This window comes from Myotis myotis, unplaced genomic scaffold, assembly GCF_014108235.1.
Source record: "Myotis myotis isolate mMyoMyo1 unplaced genomic scaffold, mMyoMyo1.p scaffold_m19_p_61, whole genome shotgun sequence".
In the NCBI taxonomy this organism is placed as follows: Eukaryota; Metazoa; Chordata; class Mammalia; order Chiroptera; family Vespertilionidae; genus Myotis; species Myotis myotis.
In genome coordinates this window covers 493,825-515,000 of record NW_023416370.1, presented here as the reverse complement: position 1 = coordinate 515,000, position 21,176 = coordinate 493,825, and the positions used below count along the sequence as shown (strand labels likewise).

The 21,176-nt window shown below is 63.0% G+C and overlaps 1 protein-coding gene across 2 annotated transcripts; it reads right to left on the bottom strand.

The window, feature by feature from the left end:
• Window positions 1-1,461: 1,461 nt before the first annotated feature.
• DUSP8 (dual specificity phosphatase 8) lies at window positions 1,462-17,482 on the bottom strand. Of its 2 annotated transcripts, none has more exons than XM_036315838.1 (7): window positions 16,729-17,482; window positions 11,636-11,973; window positions 9,881-10,019; window positions 6,144-6,310; window positions 5,499-5,658; window positions 5,186-5,309; window positions 1,462-4,940 (listed from the first exon to the last, which is right to left on the bottom strand). In XM_036315838.1, the coding sequence occupies exons 2-7, from the start codon at window positions 11,864-11,866 to the stop codon at window positions 3,896-3,898; spliced, it is 1,866 nt and encodes a 621-aa protein (XP_036171731.1). In that variant the 5' UTR covers window positions 11,867-11,973; window positions 16,729-17,482; the 3' UTR covers window positions 1,462-3,895. The 2 variants fall into 2 exon arrangements, with proteins under 2 accessions (XP_036171731.1, XP_036171732.1); XM_036315839.1 differs by lacking the exon at window positions 16,729-17,482 and adding an exon at window positions 16,586-16,704.
• Window positions 17,483-21,176: the final 3,694 nt, after the last annotated feature.

The following is a 21,176-nucleotide window of genomic DNA, read 5'->3' as shown; positions in this document are numbered from 1 at the left end:
GTCAAGACCCACACAACACCACCCCATACCCACCCTCTACCCACCACCCAGAACCCTCCAGTGCCTACAGTTCTTAGCCCAGAGCTGGGTAGACACAGAGACAGATACAGGGGTGTCCAGCATTTAGAAGACCTGCTGTCCCACTAGGACAGTGTGCGGGCTGGAGCGGGTGCAGGCCAGACCACAGGGTTCAAGTCTTGCCTCACTACCTGCTTGGTTCAGGCCTGGTCCACTTGCTCAGTGATTCTCATCCCCATTCAGTCTTTCACTACCTCAGGATTTGAGGCCTTCTGCACCCCAGGGGTCAATCCCCTCCCCCCGCCCCCCGTAGCTGCAGGGGCTCAGGAGCATGAGAGGTGGGGGAGCACCTCCACGCTGCTTGAAGCAACACCCGCTTTTTCCAGTCCTCCTTTTATTGACTCCAAGGGGCTGCCAGAGTTATAAATAGATGTTCTTTAGCTAAAAATAGCCTTGCTGGAGCGCCAGCGGTGATTCTAGCTTTCGGCCTCTTTCAGAACTCTCAAGAGTGCAGGATTCAAGGACCCCAGCTCCTCCCACAGCCCCCACCCATGTATGCGGACAGGCCCACCTGTGCGCACACATGCGCACACTGCCACCCAGGTCTGGCCGGGGTCACTGCTGTGGCTACCTCCCGGCTTGCCCAGCAGGAAGGGCATAGCAGAAGAGAAGCAGGCCGAACCTCCAAGGTCAGGCCCCTGTGGGTCTCAGACGGTATTTGCACAGGACTGAGGGGTCGAGGGCACAGGCCTGTTTGGAGCTGCCTAGGACATACCCAGTGAGGTGCCTGGCACACAGTGGGTGTCCAGTAGCAGGGCCGAGCTATACAACCGCCAAGCAAACTTGGGAGGGACCCAGGGCAGCCTGTCTAAAGCCTACTCTGTGAGTCCCATAGGATTGCACACACCATGCAGCCTGCAGCCTCTGCTTCCTGGCGACTGCGACGGGGGAGGGAGGTCCGAGGGAGGGCAGGGTGGCCTCCAGGGAATGGAATCTAGGGAGGCCCAAGGGTGGGAGTGACACCAGAGGCCCTTGCACCACGTGAACCTATGACTTCAACAAATCATTTACATGATATTTAAAAAGCAAAGATGGCTGCAGACACTCTACACAGCTGGACCCCATTTCTGATGAGCAGGAAGAGCCATCGTAGGTATGTGCACCCCTGGGCCCACACGGGACCCATGGAGGTCTGCAGCCAATCATTTCCAGGATTACTCCTGGGGAGAGGGAGAGGGGCAGTCGAAGGGCAGAGATGAGTTTTTATTTCACTTGGTTTTAAGTCCCCAAGTCCTCCCCCCAACCCCCACCTGCCCTGCCCTCTGCCCTCTGGGTTTGGGGCAGTCCAGCTTTCCAGGCCCAACACCCTGACCTCCTGGCCTCAGAGGGGCCTCCAGGACCCCTCCCCACCCTCCCACCCTGAAGAAAGAGGCACTAGACGTGTGGAGAAAACATCCATCTCAGGATTTATTACAACACAATTTTCCCAAATACAAAAGAAAGGGACAGGATGGGAGCAGAAAGTGTGGCCGCGCTGGGGGAGGGTTCCGGGCAGCCAGTCCAGAGAGACTGGAGCCGTGTAGTGGGGGAACCTGCCTCCTCTCCTCCGCTGGACTTTCCAGCAAATAATAGGAGGGGGCCGATCCATTCTGGGGCCACCCCAAGGCCAGGGCACGGGGGTGGGGGGCAGGCAGGGGAGTAGAGAGCTGAAGAGGACTTGGAGAGGACTGAGGCCCAGCCCTCCCTGCCTGGGACAGGGGGTGGAAATGACCAGGGAGGGGCCCCCAGCACACAAAGGGAACCTTCTCGTTGCAGCTGCTCCTTTTGGGGTGACCAGTGCCTCAAGAGCAAGAGCACCTCTGCCCACCCCCCGTGGGACCTGCATCCAGAGTGCTGGGCCACTAGTGGCCCGGACCACTGTCTCCGGGACAGCACTCCACCTAGTGTCACCTCAGAAACCCAACACAATAGACAAACAGGAGGCAATTTACATAATCAATAATAATAATAATAATTAACCAATATTAATAAATACTTAAACCTCTAATCCATAGATTGCAAATACAACAATGATAGCTTATTTCTTAGGGAACAGGGTGGGGACAGAGATCAGGAACAGGACTTCCGCTTAAAGGAGGCATGACAGGGACATGGGGCTGTGGGTCCAAAGAACAAATAGAAACAGCCAGAGGGGCAGCTGGGGGTGGGACTCAGTCCTGCCGGGGCCACCCCTCCTGCCAGCTTCCCTAGGGGCCAGCTCCACATCCTAGACCAGCCATGGGCAAACTACGGCCCGCGGGCCGGCCCCGGCCCGTTTGAAATGAATAAAACTAAAAAAAAAAAAAAGACCGTACCCTTTTATGTAATGATGTTTACTTTGAATTTATATTAGTTCACACAAACACTCCATCCATGCTTTTGTTCTGGCCCTCCGGTCCAGTTTAAGAACCCATTGTGGCCCTCGAGTCAAAAAGTTTGCCCACCCCTGTCCTAGACCCTAGGACTTCTGAGGTTGGGGACATCTATTCCAAAAACCTTGGGTCCCAAGAACCCCAGTGGGTGTGGGCCAGGGTGGCTGGGCCTTTTCTCCTGCCCTCACTCCCAGGCCGGCCCACCTGGGCCCAAAGCCACCTGGGGTGGGGACTGGCATACCACTTGAAGATACTGGGAGACTTCGGAGGGGAGAGCTCTCCGGGAAAGGGGTGTGCAGGGGGTTTCTCTCCTCTGAGGCCCCAGTGAGGGCAGGGTAGACCTGGGGGACACGTCCTGCATCACCTAAGGCCCCCCCACCTGTCCAAGCATGGGGTTGGACAGGTGCTCACGGCCACTCCTCGCAGCCCCTCACCTGCAGTGCACCTGACTTCCAAGTCTGGCCTGGTGAGGGCTGGTAGAGGGAGAGCTCAGAATAAGACCCTAAACTCATCTGCCCTCTGACCAGTGCAGCCAGCATGGCAGGCAGGCGAGCTCAGCTCCTCCTGCCAGACACCCCAGAGGGCGTTCGGGGACACTCTCAGAGCAGAGGGGAGGGAGGCAGCCTCTGAATAGCCTTGCTGAGCCCCTGAAAGTGGGCCTGGCTCAGGCGGGAGTGGGGGGCACTCCACCTCTATTCCTGCTCCGAGACCCCCTGCCTCTGACACTCAAGAGCCCCCTTCACCAATCCTCCCTGTTCTATACCCCAGCCCCTGGCACACCTGGCCTTGGCAGGCCCAGTGCTGGTCAGCACCTGCCAGGCACAGGCTGGGGAAACAGGTGGTGGAGGTGCCCTCCTTGGCACCAACACGCGGTGCCTGGAGCTGGCAGGGGTGGCAGGGACTCCTGGACCACAGCTCCTATGGCTTTGGTGCACAGCCCGAGAAAGGGGGGGAGGGGGCGGGTGCGGAGAGGAGTGGGCGGAAGGGCAGGCGGGAGTTTCTGCGGCTCAGTTTGTGGCAAGGTTTTTTTTTTTTTTTTCCCTTTCCCCCCCCTTTTTTCTTAAGTAAAAAGTGCACGAAAGCTCGGCAGCCTCTTTGCAATGATCAGCAGTGTTTCCTTAGAGTGGGGCTGGCGGGGAGGGGACCCCGGGCCTGGCAACCCAGCTTGAGACTGAAGGGTGGCCTCATATTGCTTAGAAACGTGTCTCAGTTTAAATACCAGACTAAAAATAGAGCTTGGAGGACCACCCTCACTGTTGCCAAGTCATTGCCAGAACGAACAGCTTCAATAAATAAAAAAATCGAAATATTTACTTCTCGATAAAAATCGCAGTAAAACCATTTACCTTTCTTTGAATTATATATAATATATATTTATAGTGGGCCCGGCTGCTGGCGGCCCAGCCGAGGGCAGCGCAGGGCTCAGGGGCACCGGGTCCCCATGGAGGGGCCGACGCTGGCCACCGTCAGGACACCTCGATGACCTCCACGCTGCCCGAGAAGCTGGCCTGCTTGCCCAGGGCGGCCAGCTCCTCGCTGCGGGCGCGCCCCTCCACCATGCCCTCCTCGAACTCCATCTGGCAGCTTCGACGCTTAAATTGCATCTCTGGGGCTGGCTCCTCCGGCCAGCTGGTCCGCGCGTCCTGGGACTGGGCCCTTGCCGCCTCCCGCCGGCGCAAATCACCACCGCCTGTGCCCTGGGGGCCAGCCAGGCTGAGGGGTGAAAGCTGCACCCCCTGTGCACCCTCAGGGCTGAAGCACCAGAGCCCGTCTGGCGATGGTGTGCCTGGCGAGTCCAGGGGCGGTGCCCAGCCCCCAGGGCTGGCCGGCTGGCCTGGGCCAGGCAGCCCGGGCACCGACAGGGCTGAGAGGCCATGCCGTGGAGTCTGCCGGGCAGTGTCCCCAAAATTCAGGCCGAGGCCATGTGCGGGAGAGCGTGCTGGGGAGCCCGCTGGAGGTCGGAGCCGCCGGCGGGGTCGTGGGCGAAACTCGGTTGCTGCATCTGGGCTGTCGGGGCTGGGCGAGGGCAGGCCTAGTACCCCGGATGGGCTGTCCAGCTTGCAGAGCTTGGAGGCCTCGCCAGGGTCAGGGGCCCCGGGGCCATCCGGTTGCTGGCTGGGGATGTAGGCCGACTTGATGTCTAGCGAGAAGGAGCGCTTGAGGCGGTTGGTGTCCTGGAGACGGTCGGAGGAGAGGTGCAGGCCGTGCAGGCCCTGTTGCAGCACGCTGGTAGCAGGGGCTGCAGCAGGCGAGGGGGGCTCCCTGCCTGTGCCCCGCTTGCCCTCCCTGGCTGAGCTGGCTGCTGCACTCCCCGTGGCAGCACTCTCTGAGGTAGGTGGTGGCAGTGGCGGCAGGGGGGCTGCAGGGCCTGGGGAGTGCTCGGGCATCCCCGGGAGGGGTGCCCCGTCGCCCTGCAGGGCGGCCAGCAGCTTCAGGCTCCGCTCGTACTCCAGCAGCTGGCCCAGGAAGTTGAAGTTGGGTGAAATGGATGGGCGCCGGTCCTTCACAAACCTGGGGCAAGAGGCAGCCAGATGGCCACGGGAAGGCTGGGCATCCACCTCTCCCCGGCCCCAGCAGCCCATTGCTGGGCCCACAGCCGCTGTCAGACCCACACATGCTGGGCTGATTCAGGCCTCCCTCCCCCCTTTCCCTCCCCAGCCAGCCGGCCCTGAGCCCTGGGCCCCTCTGATGCTAGTGGGTGGAGGGAGGAGAGGAGGGGCAGGCAGTTCCCAGTCACAGAAGGGAAGCCTGGCTACCTGTAGGCGTCGTCTGAGGACATGCCCATGGTCTTCATGATGTAAGCGATGGCGATGGTGGCAGAGCGGGAGATGCCAGCGAGACAGTGGACGATGACTTGGCAGCTGGACAGCTTGGCTTTATCTGGGGGGGCGGGGGGCGGGGGGGGAGACCAGATGAGTCCAGGAGTGGCCAGTCCTTCCCTCCCCCAGGTAAGGAAACTCACCCTCCCTGCCACTAATAACAGCAGCTACCTCTCAGGGAGCGGCACCTCCTCCCTCCCCCCTCCTCCTGCCCACCAGCCCCAGGAGTGGGCGCAGGCGCCTCCCTGACCGATGAACTCGATGGACTTGTCCAGCCAGGGCAGCAGCTTTTCACAGTAGTTGTCGTTGATGGGGATGCGCATGAAGCGGCTCTCGCAGATGAAGTCCGGCTTGGGGCAGGAGTTGCTGGCATTGAGGACATAGCTTATTCCGTTTTGGGTCATTAGATCCTGGAGGGATAGGGGGAAGGGGGGGCAGGTTGGAAGGGGGCGCAGCCGGCAGGACCTTGGACGCCCAGATCCCAGAGCCTCAGAAGTCGCCGGGGGGCTGGGCCCCGCAGCCCCGCCCACTTTCACCCGGGAGCCTGCAGGCCTCTGCCAGCCCCGCCCACAGCCTGCCTGGCTCCCAGGAACTTTAGGGCAGCCTGGGCGGTGGCTTTACCCTCTTCCCTCGTCACCATTTTAAAAACACGGGATTCTTTCAGCGCTGGCCAGGGGCCCAGTGACATCAGCGGTTCGGCATGTGGGCTCTGCCGCTGAGGGGGCAGGGCACTACTTCCTGGCCCGGCCCTGCAGGGCCCTTCCCCCAGCCTGGCTCTAGTCTTGCGGTTACCCCTTGGGTCCTCCAGTAACCCCAACCCGTGCTCATACATCCTCCCATCGGCCTTCAGCTCCCTCCTCCCCCTGCCGCCTTCCCCCTTGGCCCGTACACACACCTTGTTCAGGACGTCCTTCTGAGAGCCCAGGTAGAGGTGAGGCAGGATGCGGGTCAGGCCCACACTGGGCACGGGCAGGCAGGGCTGGGAGAGGCTCACAGGCAGCAGGGCAGCAGGCTTGCCCTCACAGAGGCCGGGGAAGCAGGAGGAGAAGGTGGCAAAGCCCCCTGCAGTAGGAGGAGCAAGGAGACGGTCAGGCAGGCTGCTGGCTGGGGCAGGAGAGAGCCCAGGGCACTGATGCCACAGTGTCCCGGCCACACCCAACCTGGCCCCACGGCCGACCCTCTGGCTTGAGCCCTGGTCTCAGCGCTGGGTGCTGGAGGCCATCTCCCCCCACGCTGCAGCTCGAGCTGGTGCCGTGCACCTACAGCCCCTGACTAGCAAGTCCACATTCCTCCAAGCACTAGTCAGGGGCTGGCCCCCCTGGAGACGCCACTGTGATGCTCGTAAAAGTGGGGTCGAGGTGGCGGTCAGCACAGCACGCTAGGGCCCAGGCAGGAGCAGGCTCCCAGGCCGTGGGTGTGGACCACACAGCTCCTCCATACCTGTGGCTGGGCCAGGCTGGGCCTCCACCTCTCCCCATGGGCTGATGCAATACCTCCCTGCCTCCATCTGGCTGGGAGCCCCAGGCCAGGCTTGGGTGCCAGGACCAGGAGGCAAGAGCTTCTGAGGGGCCTCCCCTCCTCCTGGGCATGACATCACCCACTGGAATGGGCACAGCCCGCAGGGGCATCTGCGCTCCAGTGGTGGCTTCATTCCACCAGCAAAGACCAAGGAGCTGGACACCCTGGGGACTGGGAGCACGCAGGGTAGGCAGCAGGCACACAGACTACATGTGGCTGGCACGTGCACTGCCACCGTCCTGCACAGCACATCTGAGCCCGGGGCCATCTGAGCCCACCCCTCACTGGCCGGAATGACCTGGTGGGGTTCTTCCCTGGGGTACCCCTGACCCAGTGTGCGATCTCGGCAGAGCTGTTCCTCATCCTACGCGCCACACAGCCAGGCAGGGAGGCTCACAGAGAATGACGGTGATGACACACTGAGAGTGGACGCGCTTGCACCAGCCTGGCTGGGTGCGCAGTGGCCACCAGCTCTTGGTAGAATGAGGAAGGCCTGCAGGTGGCACCCTGGGGCAGACTGCACTTCTGCGGACACAAGCCCCAGGGCACCTTCCCTGCTCCCAGCCCAGCAGGCTGTTTCTGGCCTCAGTGGACCAGTCCATCCAATGAGACAATGGGGCTGAGGCCTACCCTCTCCTGCTGGAGGAGGCAGCAGAGTGAGGTGTGGTCTCCTGCCCTGGTCTGCAGAAGATCTGGCTGATTCCCAAGGACAGACACCTGGGGGCCTCAGCCTTCACCCCGGCCCAGCTGCACAGAGTCCAGTCTGTGCAATCCCCAACCAGAGTGCCCCCGTGCCCCCCATGAAGGGGCATGACTTTGGGGGGCATGGGGATGGGGGCCTCCAGGCTAGGAAGTGGGAAGTGCTAGCCTTGGAGGTCCCTCCAGGAGAGGAGGCCAAGCTGGATCCTGGGGGTTGGCTCCTGCTCACCACCCAGAGCCAGGGACCCCTGGTCCAAGTGGGGGACACCAGGAGCATCATCCCCCAAGGAAAGTCTGCACGGCTCACAGCCTGCCAGTCTTTGCTGCAATTCCTCAGGTAAGGTCCCCACGACCCACCTGGCTAGAGCCAACTGGCTTAGGGAGTCCCCTCTGAACCCCCTAGATGCCAGGTCAGAGCCTTCCAGGCTCTGGGGAGGGAAGCAGTGGCAGCTGACTCAGATCTTCCGCAGGTCCCCGCACTCCCAGACTTGGGCAGGCGCCCCTACCTACCCCCTGGGCATCCCGAAGGGGCCTGAGGGGCTGCGGCTGGTCTGCCCTCACAATGCAATCCTGGACTCGCACAAACGCGCGCCTAGACGCCGCCCCACCCGCCGCCTCTGCCGCCCGCGCGCGCGCTCCAGCCCCAGGCCGCCCCCCCACTGCCCTGGGGGGGGGGAGGGAGGGGAGGGGGGCCACCCACCCTTCGCACCCGGGCTGCTCCACCTGGGTCTCCAGCCAGGGTCTGAGGGTGCCACGTGTGCGGCAGGGCGCGGGGGCGCACCCCTCGGGTGGTGGCATCCCCGCCCGCAGCGAAGCGCACGAGTGGCCACTGGTGCTGGGCCAGGGCCGCTGCCGCTTAAAGGGCCAGGCTCTGCCCTCCCTCCACCTCCCCGCTTATGTCACAGCCCAGCGGGGTGGGGGACGGGGAACTGGTGTCCCAGCAGCCGATTCTCGCACCCTAGTGCACCTCACCCCGCGACCCTCTCCGCTAACCTCCCTTTGGCGGTGGAGGTGGGGGCGGGGGGCAGGGGAGGAATGGGGGACGGAGGCTCCCTCCAGCAGTGCTGTCCTCCTGTCCCGGCGCTCCTCAGCGCCCTTCATCCTTGGCCCAGGGGTCAGTCTGCCAGTTCCAGCCTCTGCCAACCTACCCTGTGCTGGGTTCCCCTCTTCCCCCCTCAGCCTGTCCTTCCTATTCTCACTGCTCAAGGGACTGCTCGCTTCCGGGTGGGAGCTGTGGGCAAGGCCAGGAGGCTGTCCCCATGTCTGGGTCCTGATTTGGGGTCCCGATGAGCCTTCCTTCTACCACGAGGGTCATGATTTCTTGACCCTCAGAGAAATCATGGCTTGGCTCTCAGAGAAATGGGGCAAATACTCTAACCTTGCAGGGTGGGGCAGCGAGAGCAGGAGAGAGGGCCAGGGGGCACAGCCAGGTCCGGTGAGCCCTCCTGGTGCATTCTCGCTCAGGCCTGCCCTGCCAAGTGCGGGTGAGGGGCCCGGCCCCCTGGTGGGAGACAAACCACTAGAGCCCTGGCCACCTCCCCACGTCCCCAAAGCTGCTCTGGGACCCTCTTCCCACTCATGCTAGGGCGCGTGTGCACACACTGCCAGCTCCTGGCTGGGCCCTCGGAGAATTCCTGGCTGCCCAGGACACCTAAGCTCAGACATCTGACCTCTCCACACCTCCCATCCCACCTGCCTGCCAGAGCCCCTGGCACACACAGGGCAGGGGCAGGAGCACCTTCCTGGGACAGGACAGCCCCACCCGTCCAGGGTCCTGGGAGTGGATTCTACAGAGGTGCCTCCGGAGGAAGGAGCCAGCGGAACCCCTGTGGTGTGTGTGTGTGTGTGTGTGTGTGTGTGTAGGGGCTGCCCAGCCTCCAAACTGGCCTGGCTACTTTGGGAAACAGGAAACCATGGGGACCTCTGAGGACCACCAGGCAGAGGCCATGCTCCAGGGGCTGTTGCCAGGCATCCTGCTGGGCTGGAGCCTCAGGGGCCCTCTCGATGGGGGACCAGTTCTGCGCAGACGGGTTTCTAGAGGCTGAAGCCTGTGACCCCTCCTTGGGGCAGTTGCTGGGGAGCTGCCAGCCGAGCCACCCACATCTTTGCCTAGATTTCTCCCCACTCCCACCACAAAAGGTATTTGCAGGTTTCCTTCTGTTCACCTCTTCACCTGCTAGTGGAGGGGGGCCCAAAGTGTGGGGGCCCAGGCGAGGGGACGGTGGGGCCCCAGGAACTACAGAACCACTGCCCCAGCTGACGCTGATCTCTGGGCTTAGAGAGAAGAATAGGGGTGGATCCATCTGGAACCCTGACTCCTGGATGCCCCTGCCCCCCTCCCACCCCTCAGCCAAGCGGACAAGGGAGAGAGGCCGAGGGAGGGTGTCCTGCATCCCACCAGCCCTGGGCGCTCACCTGTGAGGATGGCAACGCTGTCGAAGCAGCCATCCAGCTTGCTGAGCAGGATGGAGAGGAAGCTGTCTGCAGCCAGCACGCTGGCATCCAGGGTGCTCTGGTCATAGACAACCACGTCCTGCGGCTCCTCAGCCTCTGCCTGGGGGCCATGAGCAGAGGGCAGAGGTCAAGGCACCAACAGGAAGGGGCTCAGGTGATAGGAGGGAGGGTCTGCTGCCACCTTGCTGCCTGAGGGGAGGGCAGGCACCCAACCACCCACCTTCTACCTGAACAGGTGTAAACACCCGTGGCTACACAGGTAGGCCCTCAGAGCAGGCAGAGAGGGACACCGATCCCCAGGCCACCACGTCCAAGAGTGAAGGGAACAAACACTATGGGTGTCCGCTGTGGGCCAGACCACGTGGAAGAGACAACGGGTGGCTGTGACAGGTCCCCAGCAGGCACACACATGCAGGGCTCACAGTTGCAGGATGGCACAGCCAGGGCCTGGGCTGGCTCTCGCATTGGCCAACATGAGGGAAACCATCCTCAGAGTCCCCGGGAGGCACCTTTTGGGGATCTGAAGGCAGGGCACCTTTGTGTCTGGCTCTCCTCTCCCTGCGCCCCCAGCCAGCTAAGGGGAGACAGGGCTGCAGCAAAAGCCCCCCAATTCCGGAGGCAGCAGCTGGAGGCTGGGCTCCACCTGCCCTTCTCCCCCTCCCAGTGCCCAGCCTGGGGGCCAGATGTTCAGCAGCTTTTGCTTAGAGCGAGGCTGATACCCCCACCAGCCAGCGCTCAGCCCTTAGGCCAGCAGAGCTGCCAGCCCAGCCCAATGATGTCACCGGCAGCCAACGGGATTGCACTCTGGCAGGGAGTCCTCGCTGGGGTGATTAATGGCCGGGTTCCCCTCAATGAGGCTGCAGGAGCCTGTCTGGGTCAGCCTGTGGGGTGGGGGCTCTTACTTGGGTCCTCTCACAACAGGCTCTGCAAGGGGCAGGGCCTGTGACCGAGAGCTCCCCACAGCTTCCAAGACCGCTGGGCATGTCACCCCCACCCCCATGATAAGTGCCACTGCTTTCCCAGGCCACTGGCCCAAGTTGTCTGTCCCTCCCCAGCTGGACGTGATGCTACTGGGAGCAGAGACAGGACTGTCCATTGCAGGTGACCCAACATTTTTGGGAGCCACAGAGAGAATTCTGGATCACTCAGGACTCGAGAGGGGAAAGAACGGGGGTGGGGGTGGGGAGGGCTGGAGACAAAGAATGCTCATTATAAGCCCCTTGGCCGTGCCCCATCCTCCTCTGAGTCCTCGAAGCCACCCGAGTATGGACCTGACCCAGCTGTCATCCTGGTCCACTGCCCCCTTCCGCCTGGGCCCCAGTGCACCCAGTGCCCGGTCACATCTCGCTCATCCACTCAGCACCCCTCTCTGGGCCCATGCTGGGCCCCTAGGACATGGCCTTGTCTGGTGTGTGTGAAAAGCTCCATGTGAGGCTCAGTGAGGATCCAGACAGGGGCAGGGGCGATGGGGTCAGTGAGAGCCGCCCTGGGGATGGAAGCTGCAGGAGGAGGGGAGCTGTCCACAACAGCCCGGGAGAGGGTGGCTCTGAGCATTTTGACCTTGAGGAGTCCGGTTTGTGTTCAAGGGCAGGGTGAGAGCGGCTGCCCCAGACATGGCCCTGCACACCTGGCTGAGGAGCCCAGCCTTGCACCCGGGTGTGACGGGAGCCGGGGGGGGGGGGGGGAGGCAGGTAGCGGGACTGGACGCGCTGGTACCTGGCTGCGCACGGCCGGCTGGATGAGCTCCGCGATGGTCACCTTGCCCTGCTGCAGCCGCCGCTTCACCAGCTTGGAGCAGCAGATGTTGACGGAGCTGAGCACGTGCCAGCGGTTGTACTCCACGAAGGAGCGGCTGTCGATGACCAGTGGCCCTCCAGGCCCGCCCCGCAGCAGGCTGGCCAGCTTCCTAGCATCCATCACCTTCCTGGGGAGCCGGTCCCCGGCCATGGTGGGCAGTGGGCAGTGGGGAGGGGGTGCCCCCTGAAGTGAGCAGGGGCTGCTCTGATGGCCCAGGTGTGGCCTAGGGTTCAGAGTGACTGGGCATGGTACCAGACCTGCAGGGAGAGGTGGCCAGTCAGCAGCAGCCTCGGAGGGGCCAGTGTGCGACCCCAGCACCCAGGACGCCGGAGCCTGCCATGCACCCACAGCCTTCCTCTGGGGAGGGGGGGAAGGGATTGGCATCCCTCTGCTAGCTCTGACAGTGCGTTGGACCCTGCCACACGGCTGGCACACCTCTGGGGTTTCTGTTACCTCCCCTCCCCTCTCTGGTCCCCACATCTTCCCAATCCCCAGGGCCCCTCTCTGCCAAGTCCCCTCCCCCCAGGCAGCACACCCTTCCTCTCTGATCTGAATGACCCAATCGCTCCATAAGCTGATAATCTAGACAGGGGATGGGGGATGGCGGATGGCGTCAGAGCTGCCTCTGCAGGCTGCTGGGCTCCTGGGGGCTCCTTTGCTGCCACAACCATCCCAGGTCTGCAGCCCAGGCCTAGAGCTCGCCACCCAGCGTCTGCAGCCAGTATCTTTCTCCGCAGGGTGTGTCTCACGCTCACAAAAAGGAGGTGGTGACAGCGGGTGCTCCAGCACAGTGGGGGCCTAGGGTCTGGGAGCACCTTCTAAGGGCTGGCAGATCCCAGGATGGGGTGGGGTGGGGGTAACCCAAGGATCAAGGTCAACATGGGTGATCCATATCTGGGACCCTCAGCGTGTCTCAAAGGCCCTTGGGCTGAACAGAGGGAGGAGGAGGCTAAGGAGACGGCAGAACCCTGCGTGGAAGCCCCCTCCTGGGGACTCAGTGCCAAGCCTCTGCCACCCCACCCCACCTGCCAGGCCCTGCCTTTACTTTAAGATGGGAAACTGAGGCTCAGGAAAGGGGTGAGACCAGCCCACGGTCACACCAAGGAGACTGGACAGAACCCCAGGCCTTATTCCATCAGTTCTTCCCTCCACCACATCCCCGCCCAGCTTGTGTGTGTGTGTATGGGGCGGGGGAGGGGGGGTTTGGCTATTTGATTCCTTCACGAGCAGTTTGGAAAGCTTCTGAGTTCTAATCTGCACCTCTTCACGGCTGAGATGGCCACAGCCACCAGGCCTCCCACACCCTCTCCTGCAGGCCCAGCAGAGCCTCCTGCCCTGGGACGTGGAACCAAGAGCCCAGCCAGAGGCCCAGGACCCTGAGAGGGACACAGTTGGGGGGGGGGGCACTGTGGGCCAGGGGGTCCTGCACCTGGCACTTGCCTCGATGTCCTCATCAGGTGCATGGGGCAGTCACCTCCCACCGAAAACTACAAGAGCCAAATTGAACTCCAGCACAGGGAGGAGGGAGGGGCTGGGAGAGTGGACAGCACTATACTGCCCTCTGGTCTTTAACTGCCTCTCAAACCAGCAGGGTGTAAATCCAGGCTGGAGGAAGACAGGGAGGGGGTGAGGCAGAGACCAGAGAGGGGAGGGGTGATGCCAGCCGGGGCTGCAGGGGGGTGGGCAGCCCGGCCCCAGGCCCTACCTGGTCCCCTCCTGCCTCCCAAGGATCTGCCAGCGAGGCCCTATTAACCACTACAGTATTGTTATTTGCAGCCAAGAGGGACTCATTAGTCAGTTAGCACCTCCGTTGTCACCATGGCAACAGCAGAGGTGCCAGGCAACCGCTCCTCCTGCCTCAGCAGCCACTGAGCAAGCTGGCTCTGTAGAGCGGCAGGTCCCCCTCCTCACTTGCTCCCCCTCCCCAGCCTTGCAGGTGCCCAAGACCTGGGGCCCGGGACCACCACCAGCCAGGGCCCATGAGGCCCCACCCCTCTCCACCCTGCACAGGCTCCGAATGGCCAAGGTCTGGCCAGAGCCCCTCCTGCAGGAGACCCCTTGCCCGGGGCTGGCCTCCCGGGAGCGCATCCTCACCCACAGGCCTCCGTGGACCTACAGCTTCCCTCTCCCTCTTGGGATGTGTGGATGGGGCTGAGCACTGGGCACAGAGTGGGGATCGGGTGGGAAGGCTCAGGACAGCCTTGAGCAGTCCCGTGGGGCTAGAGCAGGCCAGGTGGGCACAGAGGAAACAGCTATTGTAGGGTCTTGGACCTCCTTGCTTTCAAGGACCCACCCCAGCCTCAGCCCAGACTCCATTCCTGGGAAGTGAAGGGAGAGCCGACCACCTCCTATTCGGAGCCTGGGTGTGGGAGGGAGAGAGGCACAGCCCACACCCCACACCAAAGGCTGCTCCCAGTCCAGAGGCAGGAGACCCTTCCCTGTCCTGGCTGGTGCAGCCTGGCTCGTGTGCCAAGTGCACACCGCTATGCCTGCTGGGACATGCCCCTTTACACACTGACCACACACAGAGCCATGCTCACCCCTTTCCCACAATGCACCTCACCCCACCCTGCCATGTATAGTTACTCACACGCAAATGTGTGTGCACACACATGTGGTCACTGGACACAGGTGTCCTCACCCTCTGCATGTCACACCCAATCCCTCCAGGTCCCAGGACACCCAAACCCCAGTGCCAGCCTCATGACTTTACACCATTGCTCCCAGGGCCTCCGTGCAGCACACGCATGTCCCTGAGTGCATGCATGACCAGGAAACCCAGCTGACAGAACCCTCGCCACTGTGCCTTCTGCTCGGCATCTAGTGACAGGAGCTCACTACCTGCAAAGGTGGCTAGGCATCAAGACTGTGAGGGTGGGACTGTGGCTCTTCCTCAGAGGAGTGGTGCCTGGCACAAGTAGGCAGACGCTCAGGGAAGCCAGTGTGGAAGGACCTGAGATGTCCAGCTCACTATGACCCAGGGGTGGAGAGGCCACACCGAGAGCCCCCCAGAGGCAGGACTCCCGCGCTCCCAGCAGGTTAGCCCACATCACCCCACCGATGCTCACCAGGGACTCCAAATGCTCACACCCCTGCTCCCCTCTTGGCACCCAGGGATGGCTAGGACAGGACCCAAGCTGGCTTCACTCCCCTGCCCAGCCCAGGGAGGCTATGGACTCAGGAGATAGTGGAGTGGGGGCTCTGCCCCCTTGGTGCCCAGGGGCCTGGGGTGAGCCTGGGGTGGGAGGGCTTGGCATGTGGGGCCTCAGAAAGGCAGGTGGGGGACGACCCTGCAATATCTGGGCTTCCTCTGCTCCTGCCTGGCTTTTTCTAGCCTCGCTGATCTGCAGGGCTTGTCCCCAGGTTGCACACCAGGCCTGCCCAGGCTGCTGCTGGTCACCACCCTCCAGGTTTCCCACCTGGACCAGCCCAGAGCATCTCCCCGTTCCTGCCCAGGCAGAGCTGTCCTAGAGAAGTGCCTCAGCTCCTGCACCCCCGGCAGTCTGACCACGGCTCTTTGCTGTGGGTTCGGCCCCCTCCTCCCCTTTCCCTCTGAGCGTCACATCTTGGAAACATAACCAGGATTCCCTCTCTCCTCCCCTGGCCACAGCCATGGCCCTTGGAGCCCTCTGTCCAGGAGCAACTTCTGTACCCAAAGTCAGCCTCAGCCTGAGCGGAGACGTGGTGCTGGGAAGGGCCCTGGAGCACAGGAGGGCTCGGAGCATCTTCCTGCATCTCCATCTGTGGGACTCACTGCTCCTGGAGGCAGCTGCTGGGGCCAGGAGCCTTCCCCCCGGCTGAGGGCAGCAGGGGTGAGAACCTGCCCAGCAACTCTCCCAGCCCTGCTGATGGCCAGATCCAGGATACAGCCCATCCTTGGCCAGCACTCATTAGCCATCGGAGAGGGCAGGGGACATCTGTCCTCTGAGCAGGGAGGGGCGCTGATGCTGCTCACAGCCCAGGGCTGCCCTGGGGGCAAGGTCTGGGGCCCAGAGCAGAGAGAGCACTGCTCTCCTGGCCCGCAGCACACCCACGGCACCCCACGCTGCACAACAGGAGCACTGCAGATGCCACACCAGACCCTGCCACTGCTCCTCCAGCCCCCTTCCCACTCTCCCTCCACTGCTGCAGCCAGAGGCACATTCTCCCAGGATGTGATAACCTGCTATGGCTGGGCCCAGTGATGCCCCCTCCCCTCCAGGCCAGACTGCTGTGTACCACCCCAGGTGGGCAGACAGGCAGAGGGAGGCCGGCTACACTCAGCCTGGCAGTGCCAGCCCCTCCCCCAGCACCCGGGCTGCCTCCGCAGCAGCCTGGCGACTGTCTTTATTCCGCAGTGGCCAGCTGAGCACCCGGAGGTGGGGGTGCCAGCGGCGGCCTGGGTACACAGGAGAGGTGGATCTGCAGCCCCCCCCCCCCCCATGACCCCATGAGTCCTTTCCTGAGCCTTCCACAGGCCAAAGGCCCTCAGCTCCCGTAGCGACAGCCTCTGCACCCGCACAAGCCCGCATTAGGGACGACCTTCTCCAATTCTGCGCCCCAAGGGGGGGGGGGGGGCTGAGTGTGTGTGTGTGTGTGTGTGTGTGTGTGTGTGCGGGGGGGCGGCGGCGGCGTCGCAGGCTAGCGCAGTGGCCCCGACAGATACCCTCTGGATCTCAAATGGTCCCTCTGGGTCCTTAATCCATACCCCTCCCCCCACCAAGATAAGCAGCAATCACAAGGAGAAAGGCGGGGAAGCGGTGGCAGGGCGTGGGCCAGGCCCCAGGCCGCTGGGCGCTGCAAGAGGCGGGGGAAGGGCTTCCCTGTCCGGTCGTGGCATCCCTTCGAGCTGGGTTTAGGGCCCGCAACCCGTGCGCCGGGGCCGCTCACCTTCGGGCCGCCTCCTCCTCCCGGGAGCCCTCCAGACGCAGCCCCCGAGCGCTCCCGAGGTGACGCACCCCCGGGCCGGACGCACGGGCTCCGTGCGGTTACCCTCCTCCCCACTGGCGTCCCCCGCCCGGCGACCCGCTCACCTCGTTCACGCTCGCCTCCGGGGCGCACCGGGGACCCGCGTCGCGCTCAGCGCGCAGGGTCAGATGCGCCGCCCATGGGCCCGGCTGGGGCGCACGCAGCCGGGGCAGGGGACCGGGGAGCGTTCGGGCCGCGTCGCCGTCGCCGCCGTCGCCGCCACGGCCGCCGCGGGGAGCGCTGGCTCGGGCCGGGACGCGCGCACTGCGGGCGGGCACGCGCACTCACGGCGCGCATCCCACCCGCGGCTCGGCGGGCGCGGCCGGTGCTGCTGAGGCTCGGGCTCGGCTCGGGCTCGGGCTCTGGCGTCCGGATGGGGGGCGCGGAGCCGGCTCGGCCACGGCTCGCCCGCAAGTGACAGGCCCGGGGCGGAGGGCGGGGCCGCCGGCGGGGATGAGGTCATGCCGAGCGAAAAAAGCCCCTGACGTCACCTGCAGCCAATCAGCGTGCGGGGCTCGGGGGCAGGTGACCTCAGCCGGAGCCCAGCTTTGGGTGCAGATGAGAGGCGGAGGGCGGGGGGCCGGGCTCGCCGCTACTGCCCTCCGCCCTCTGCCCTCACCCCGCACCCGGGCACTGGCTCTTAAAGGGGCCGCGAGAGGTCCCTGTGCGCGCCTGGGACCCCATCTTTCCCAGCTCCATCTCTCTGCCTCTCGCGGGGACCCCCCGCCTCACCGCACACAGACCCGCGGTGGGTCCGGCTGACCGGGTTCCCCGCGAGTCTTCTCCCCGCCGGTCGGGCCTGAGCTGGCGCCGGCCCCCCGCCCCCCGCCCCCCGCAGCCTTTGTTCGCGTGGGGCCTGCCGCCGGGAGAGCCTTCGCCAGCGGGCCGGCCCGTGAGGACGCCCTGCGCGCGCTCTCCCTGCGGCATCTGCGCTCACCCGTCTCCGCGACTCCCGGAGGTGGGAGCGCGCGTCCCCACTTAGCTGGGGAGGAGCCTGGGAGCTCGGAGGCGGGATGGGTCGCCTCGGTCACACATCTCATGGACTGTGGTGTGTGGGGGGGGTGTACAGTGCCGCGCCGTCCCCCCTCCCCCGCCCCACCGAAAACCTCTAGCCCTTGACGTTTCCAGTGAAAAGCACCCCTAAACAGGCTCACCGGGCCCACCCCGACAGTGTGCCTCCCCCCAATAAAGACTATGGGGGTCCGCCCCCAGCCAGTCCCTGTGGGAACACACCAGCCGGCCGCTGGGACGCCGGAGTCCAGAGCGGGAACAAACACAGGTAATTACACCTCGGGCAAGTGTGGCCGGAAGCAAACAGGGTCAGGTACATGGAGCAGGTGGGCGTCCCCAGAGGCCACCCCAGGAGGTGACCTCGCAAAAGAGGACCTTGTCTCTCCCCCAGAAGGAGGCCGGGGCGCCGAAGGGGCAGAGGACAGGCAGCCACGCACCTATTGATCGTCAAATATTTACTGAGCGCCTTCTCAGGGCCAGGCCCCGTGCCAGAGCTGGGACTTATTTCAGAGAAAGGGCACAAACGGCTCTGCTCCGGGAGCTGACCAGCCCTAGGAGCCTGGAAGGTAATTATTTGGGGGAGGTATAGCTAGACAGCCCAGACATTTAAATATATATATATATATATATATATATATATATATATATATATATATATATATATAATTGATTTCAGAGAGGAAAGGAGATGGAGAGAAAGAAACATCAATGATGAGAGAATCATTGATCATCTGCCCCCTGCACGCCTCCTCCTGGGGATCGAGCCTGCAACCCGGGCAAGTGCCCTTGACCGGAATTGAACCTGGGACCCTACAGTCCGCAGGCTGATGCTCTACTCAATAAGCCAAACCAGCGAAGGCCCAGACATTTCTGAACCCCTCCTTCCCTGGGGTACCCAATGGAGAGTGAAGGTGGTTCCTCCTCTAGCCTGAGCCCTAGCCAGTGCAGGTCTCTAGGGCCACGAACTCTGAGAGGGGCTCAGTCCCCAGGAAGCACAGCCCCTCCTCATGGAGGAAGGAGTGATGGCCGTCAGCCATCGCTGGTTGAAAGAAGGGTCAGGAAGACGAAGTAGGCAGGACTGGCCTGTTTCCTCAGGGCCAGGTGGGCGATCAGGACCCCAGAGCTCTGAGCAGGAACAGGGTCAGGAGGTGTGTGCTGGCCAGGGTTCAGGAGCGGCCCTCCCCCGTCCCATACCCAACTCCCCCACCAGACTGCTGCTCAGAGCTTAGCACATAGTAGGAGTTTAGTAAGTGCTTGGGGCCTCCTCCCTTGTTGGCCTGAAGAGCAGCAGGTGTGTGTGTGTGTGTGTGTGTGTGTGTGTGTGTGTGTGTGTGTAGTGCCTGGCTCAGAGCCAGCACTCAGGAGAGACAAACAACCTGGGGGCAGGAGGATGAAGCACAGGGAACCAGGGGCTATTTAGGGCTGGAGCTGGGCTCAGGGCCTTCCTCCTTCCCTGAGCCAGGCTGGGCCCCAAAGAAGGAGAGCCCTGCTCAGAAGAGAGGTCCTGGCCAGCGGGGGACTGTGAGCTCAACAGGGGAGATACCGAGCAAGGATGCATGGCCAGGTCAGCTACTGGGGGTGTGGTGGGCCTGGCTGCACTGGGCTCACTCCATGTCTGAAAAGTGGGGAGGCTGGGCCTTGGGAGGGCCAGGAGAGGACCATGGAAGCCCCGACAGACCCGCAAGGGCCTGGACCCACAGGAGTTGTCCATGTTTTTCTAGAACTGTGTGTGTGTGTGTGGGGGGAGGGTTGAGAGAGGGCGATGCCTAAACCAGCTTTCTCCCCCTGCCAGGCCCAGGGTGGGCCCAGTGGGTGGGAGGAAGGTAGAGGTAGGGGGCTAGGGGTGGGTAGGGGTGTCCAAGGGGGTGGGGGGTGGGAGAGCTCCTTTTCTGCCAAGCCCAGATGTGGTCTGGGGGTACCCTTGGTCCCTAAGAACTCTGGCTGTGTTCTGAGCCGATGACAGTAACTGAGGGGCTGTCCTCGGGGTCCCCTTCTGGAAGTAGCCAGTGTGTGGGTGACAGGTTCCCAGGCTGTGCCTGACCAGGGGAATATACTTAGGCCACGAGTATTTTATAACCTACGGTTATTTCTCCCCCAAATGAGCCATTAAAACCTGGCGTTCTGCAACAGGGGCAGCGGGGTAGGGAGGTGTCCACTCTGGAGAGGGCGGTGACTTTCCAAGCCACCAGCTCTGGCCCTGGGTTCTTTCCAGCCCCGGAGCTAGAGTCTACCCCTCCCCAGCTTTTGGCTGCGCCCTCCCATCAGAGCGTTGGCACCTGATGGCATGGGCTCTGAGCCTCAGGCCCCCAGCCAGGATCAGCTCCGCAGGGCAGCCAGCACCTCCTCTGGGCGCAGGTGTGGAGGGGCAGGGAGGCCCGGGGAGCGCGCTGCGGAGGGTCTGAGGTGGGCCACCTGCGAAAGCGAACACCTGTCGGGTTTACAGCTCCGCAGCGGGGCCTGGCCTCCCGCAGTGGCCGCCGAGCCAGTCGGGGCAAAGTCCAAGCCCAAACGTCCGCTGGGCCCTGGCTCCCCGGCTCCCCACAGACGATCGCACGCTGGCCTGGGTGGGCGTGCAGGGCCCCGCGCAGAGCCCGGGAGGTGGCTAGGCGGCGTCCGGTGTCTGGTCCGGTCCAGCCTGATCTTTTGTCTCGGGCTCCTGGCTCGCGGGTTGGACAGCCTCAGGTGGGACCCGCGCTCCCTGTCGGGCAGGTCGGAGCGCCGCGGTCCCGGCGCTCCCGGCGGTCCGTGCGCGCCCTCTGCCGCCCGCCTGCACCCCTGGCGCAGCCGGGAGGACGCCCTAGGCAGGCGTTTCTCAAAGCATCCTTCCTTCTGGTGCAACGGGAAAGCGGGTTCGCTTTTTTCTTGCTAATTTGCAACTCAGCACACGCTTGGTAGCCGTTTATTCAGGGTTTCCATTTCCCACGACCTGACTTTTTAAAAGGCCAAGGCCCAGTTAGTAAAATGCACGTCTCAGATGAACAGTAGAACATGGTTTTGACAACCATATGCGCCCGGTTGGTTACCAGGCATTTCCGTCCTCAGAGAGCTCCCTGCCCCTTCACAGACAGTGGTCCACTCACCTTCGGACCTATCACGGCGGGGGCATGCTGCCTGTTCTTGAACTTCACGGACATGGCACGCTTTTGTGTTCACTCAAGGAAATGCTTTTGAGATTCCCACCACCCAGTGATCAATCTCGGTGGTGTTTGTATTTTATGGACGGGCGGTGATATTCAACCAGCTCTCTATGTTGTCAGCTCATTCCCCCATTCCAGCTACTAAGAACAATGCAGTGGGCAGCGTCTTTCTATGTGCCCTTAGTAACACATTACAGGTGATTTTATTTCTTGTGTTTTTTATTATGATATTTAAAAACTTACAAATAAGCACAGTGAGAACACTATAACAAACACCTATGCCCTAGACCAGTGGTGGGCAAACTGTGGCTCGTGAGCCACACGCGGCTCTTTGGCCCCTTGAGTGTGGCCACGAAGTTTCAATC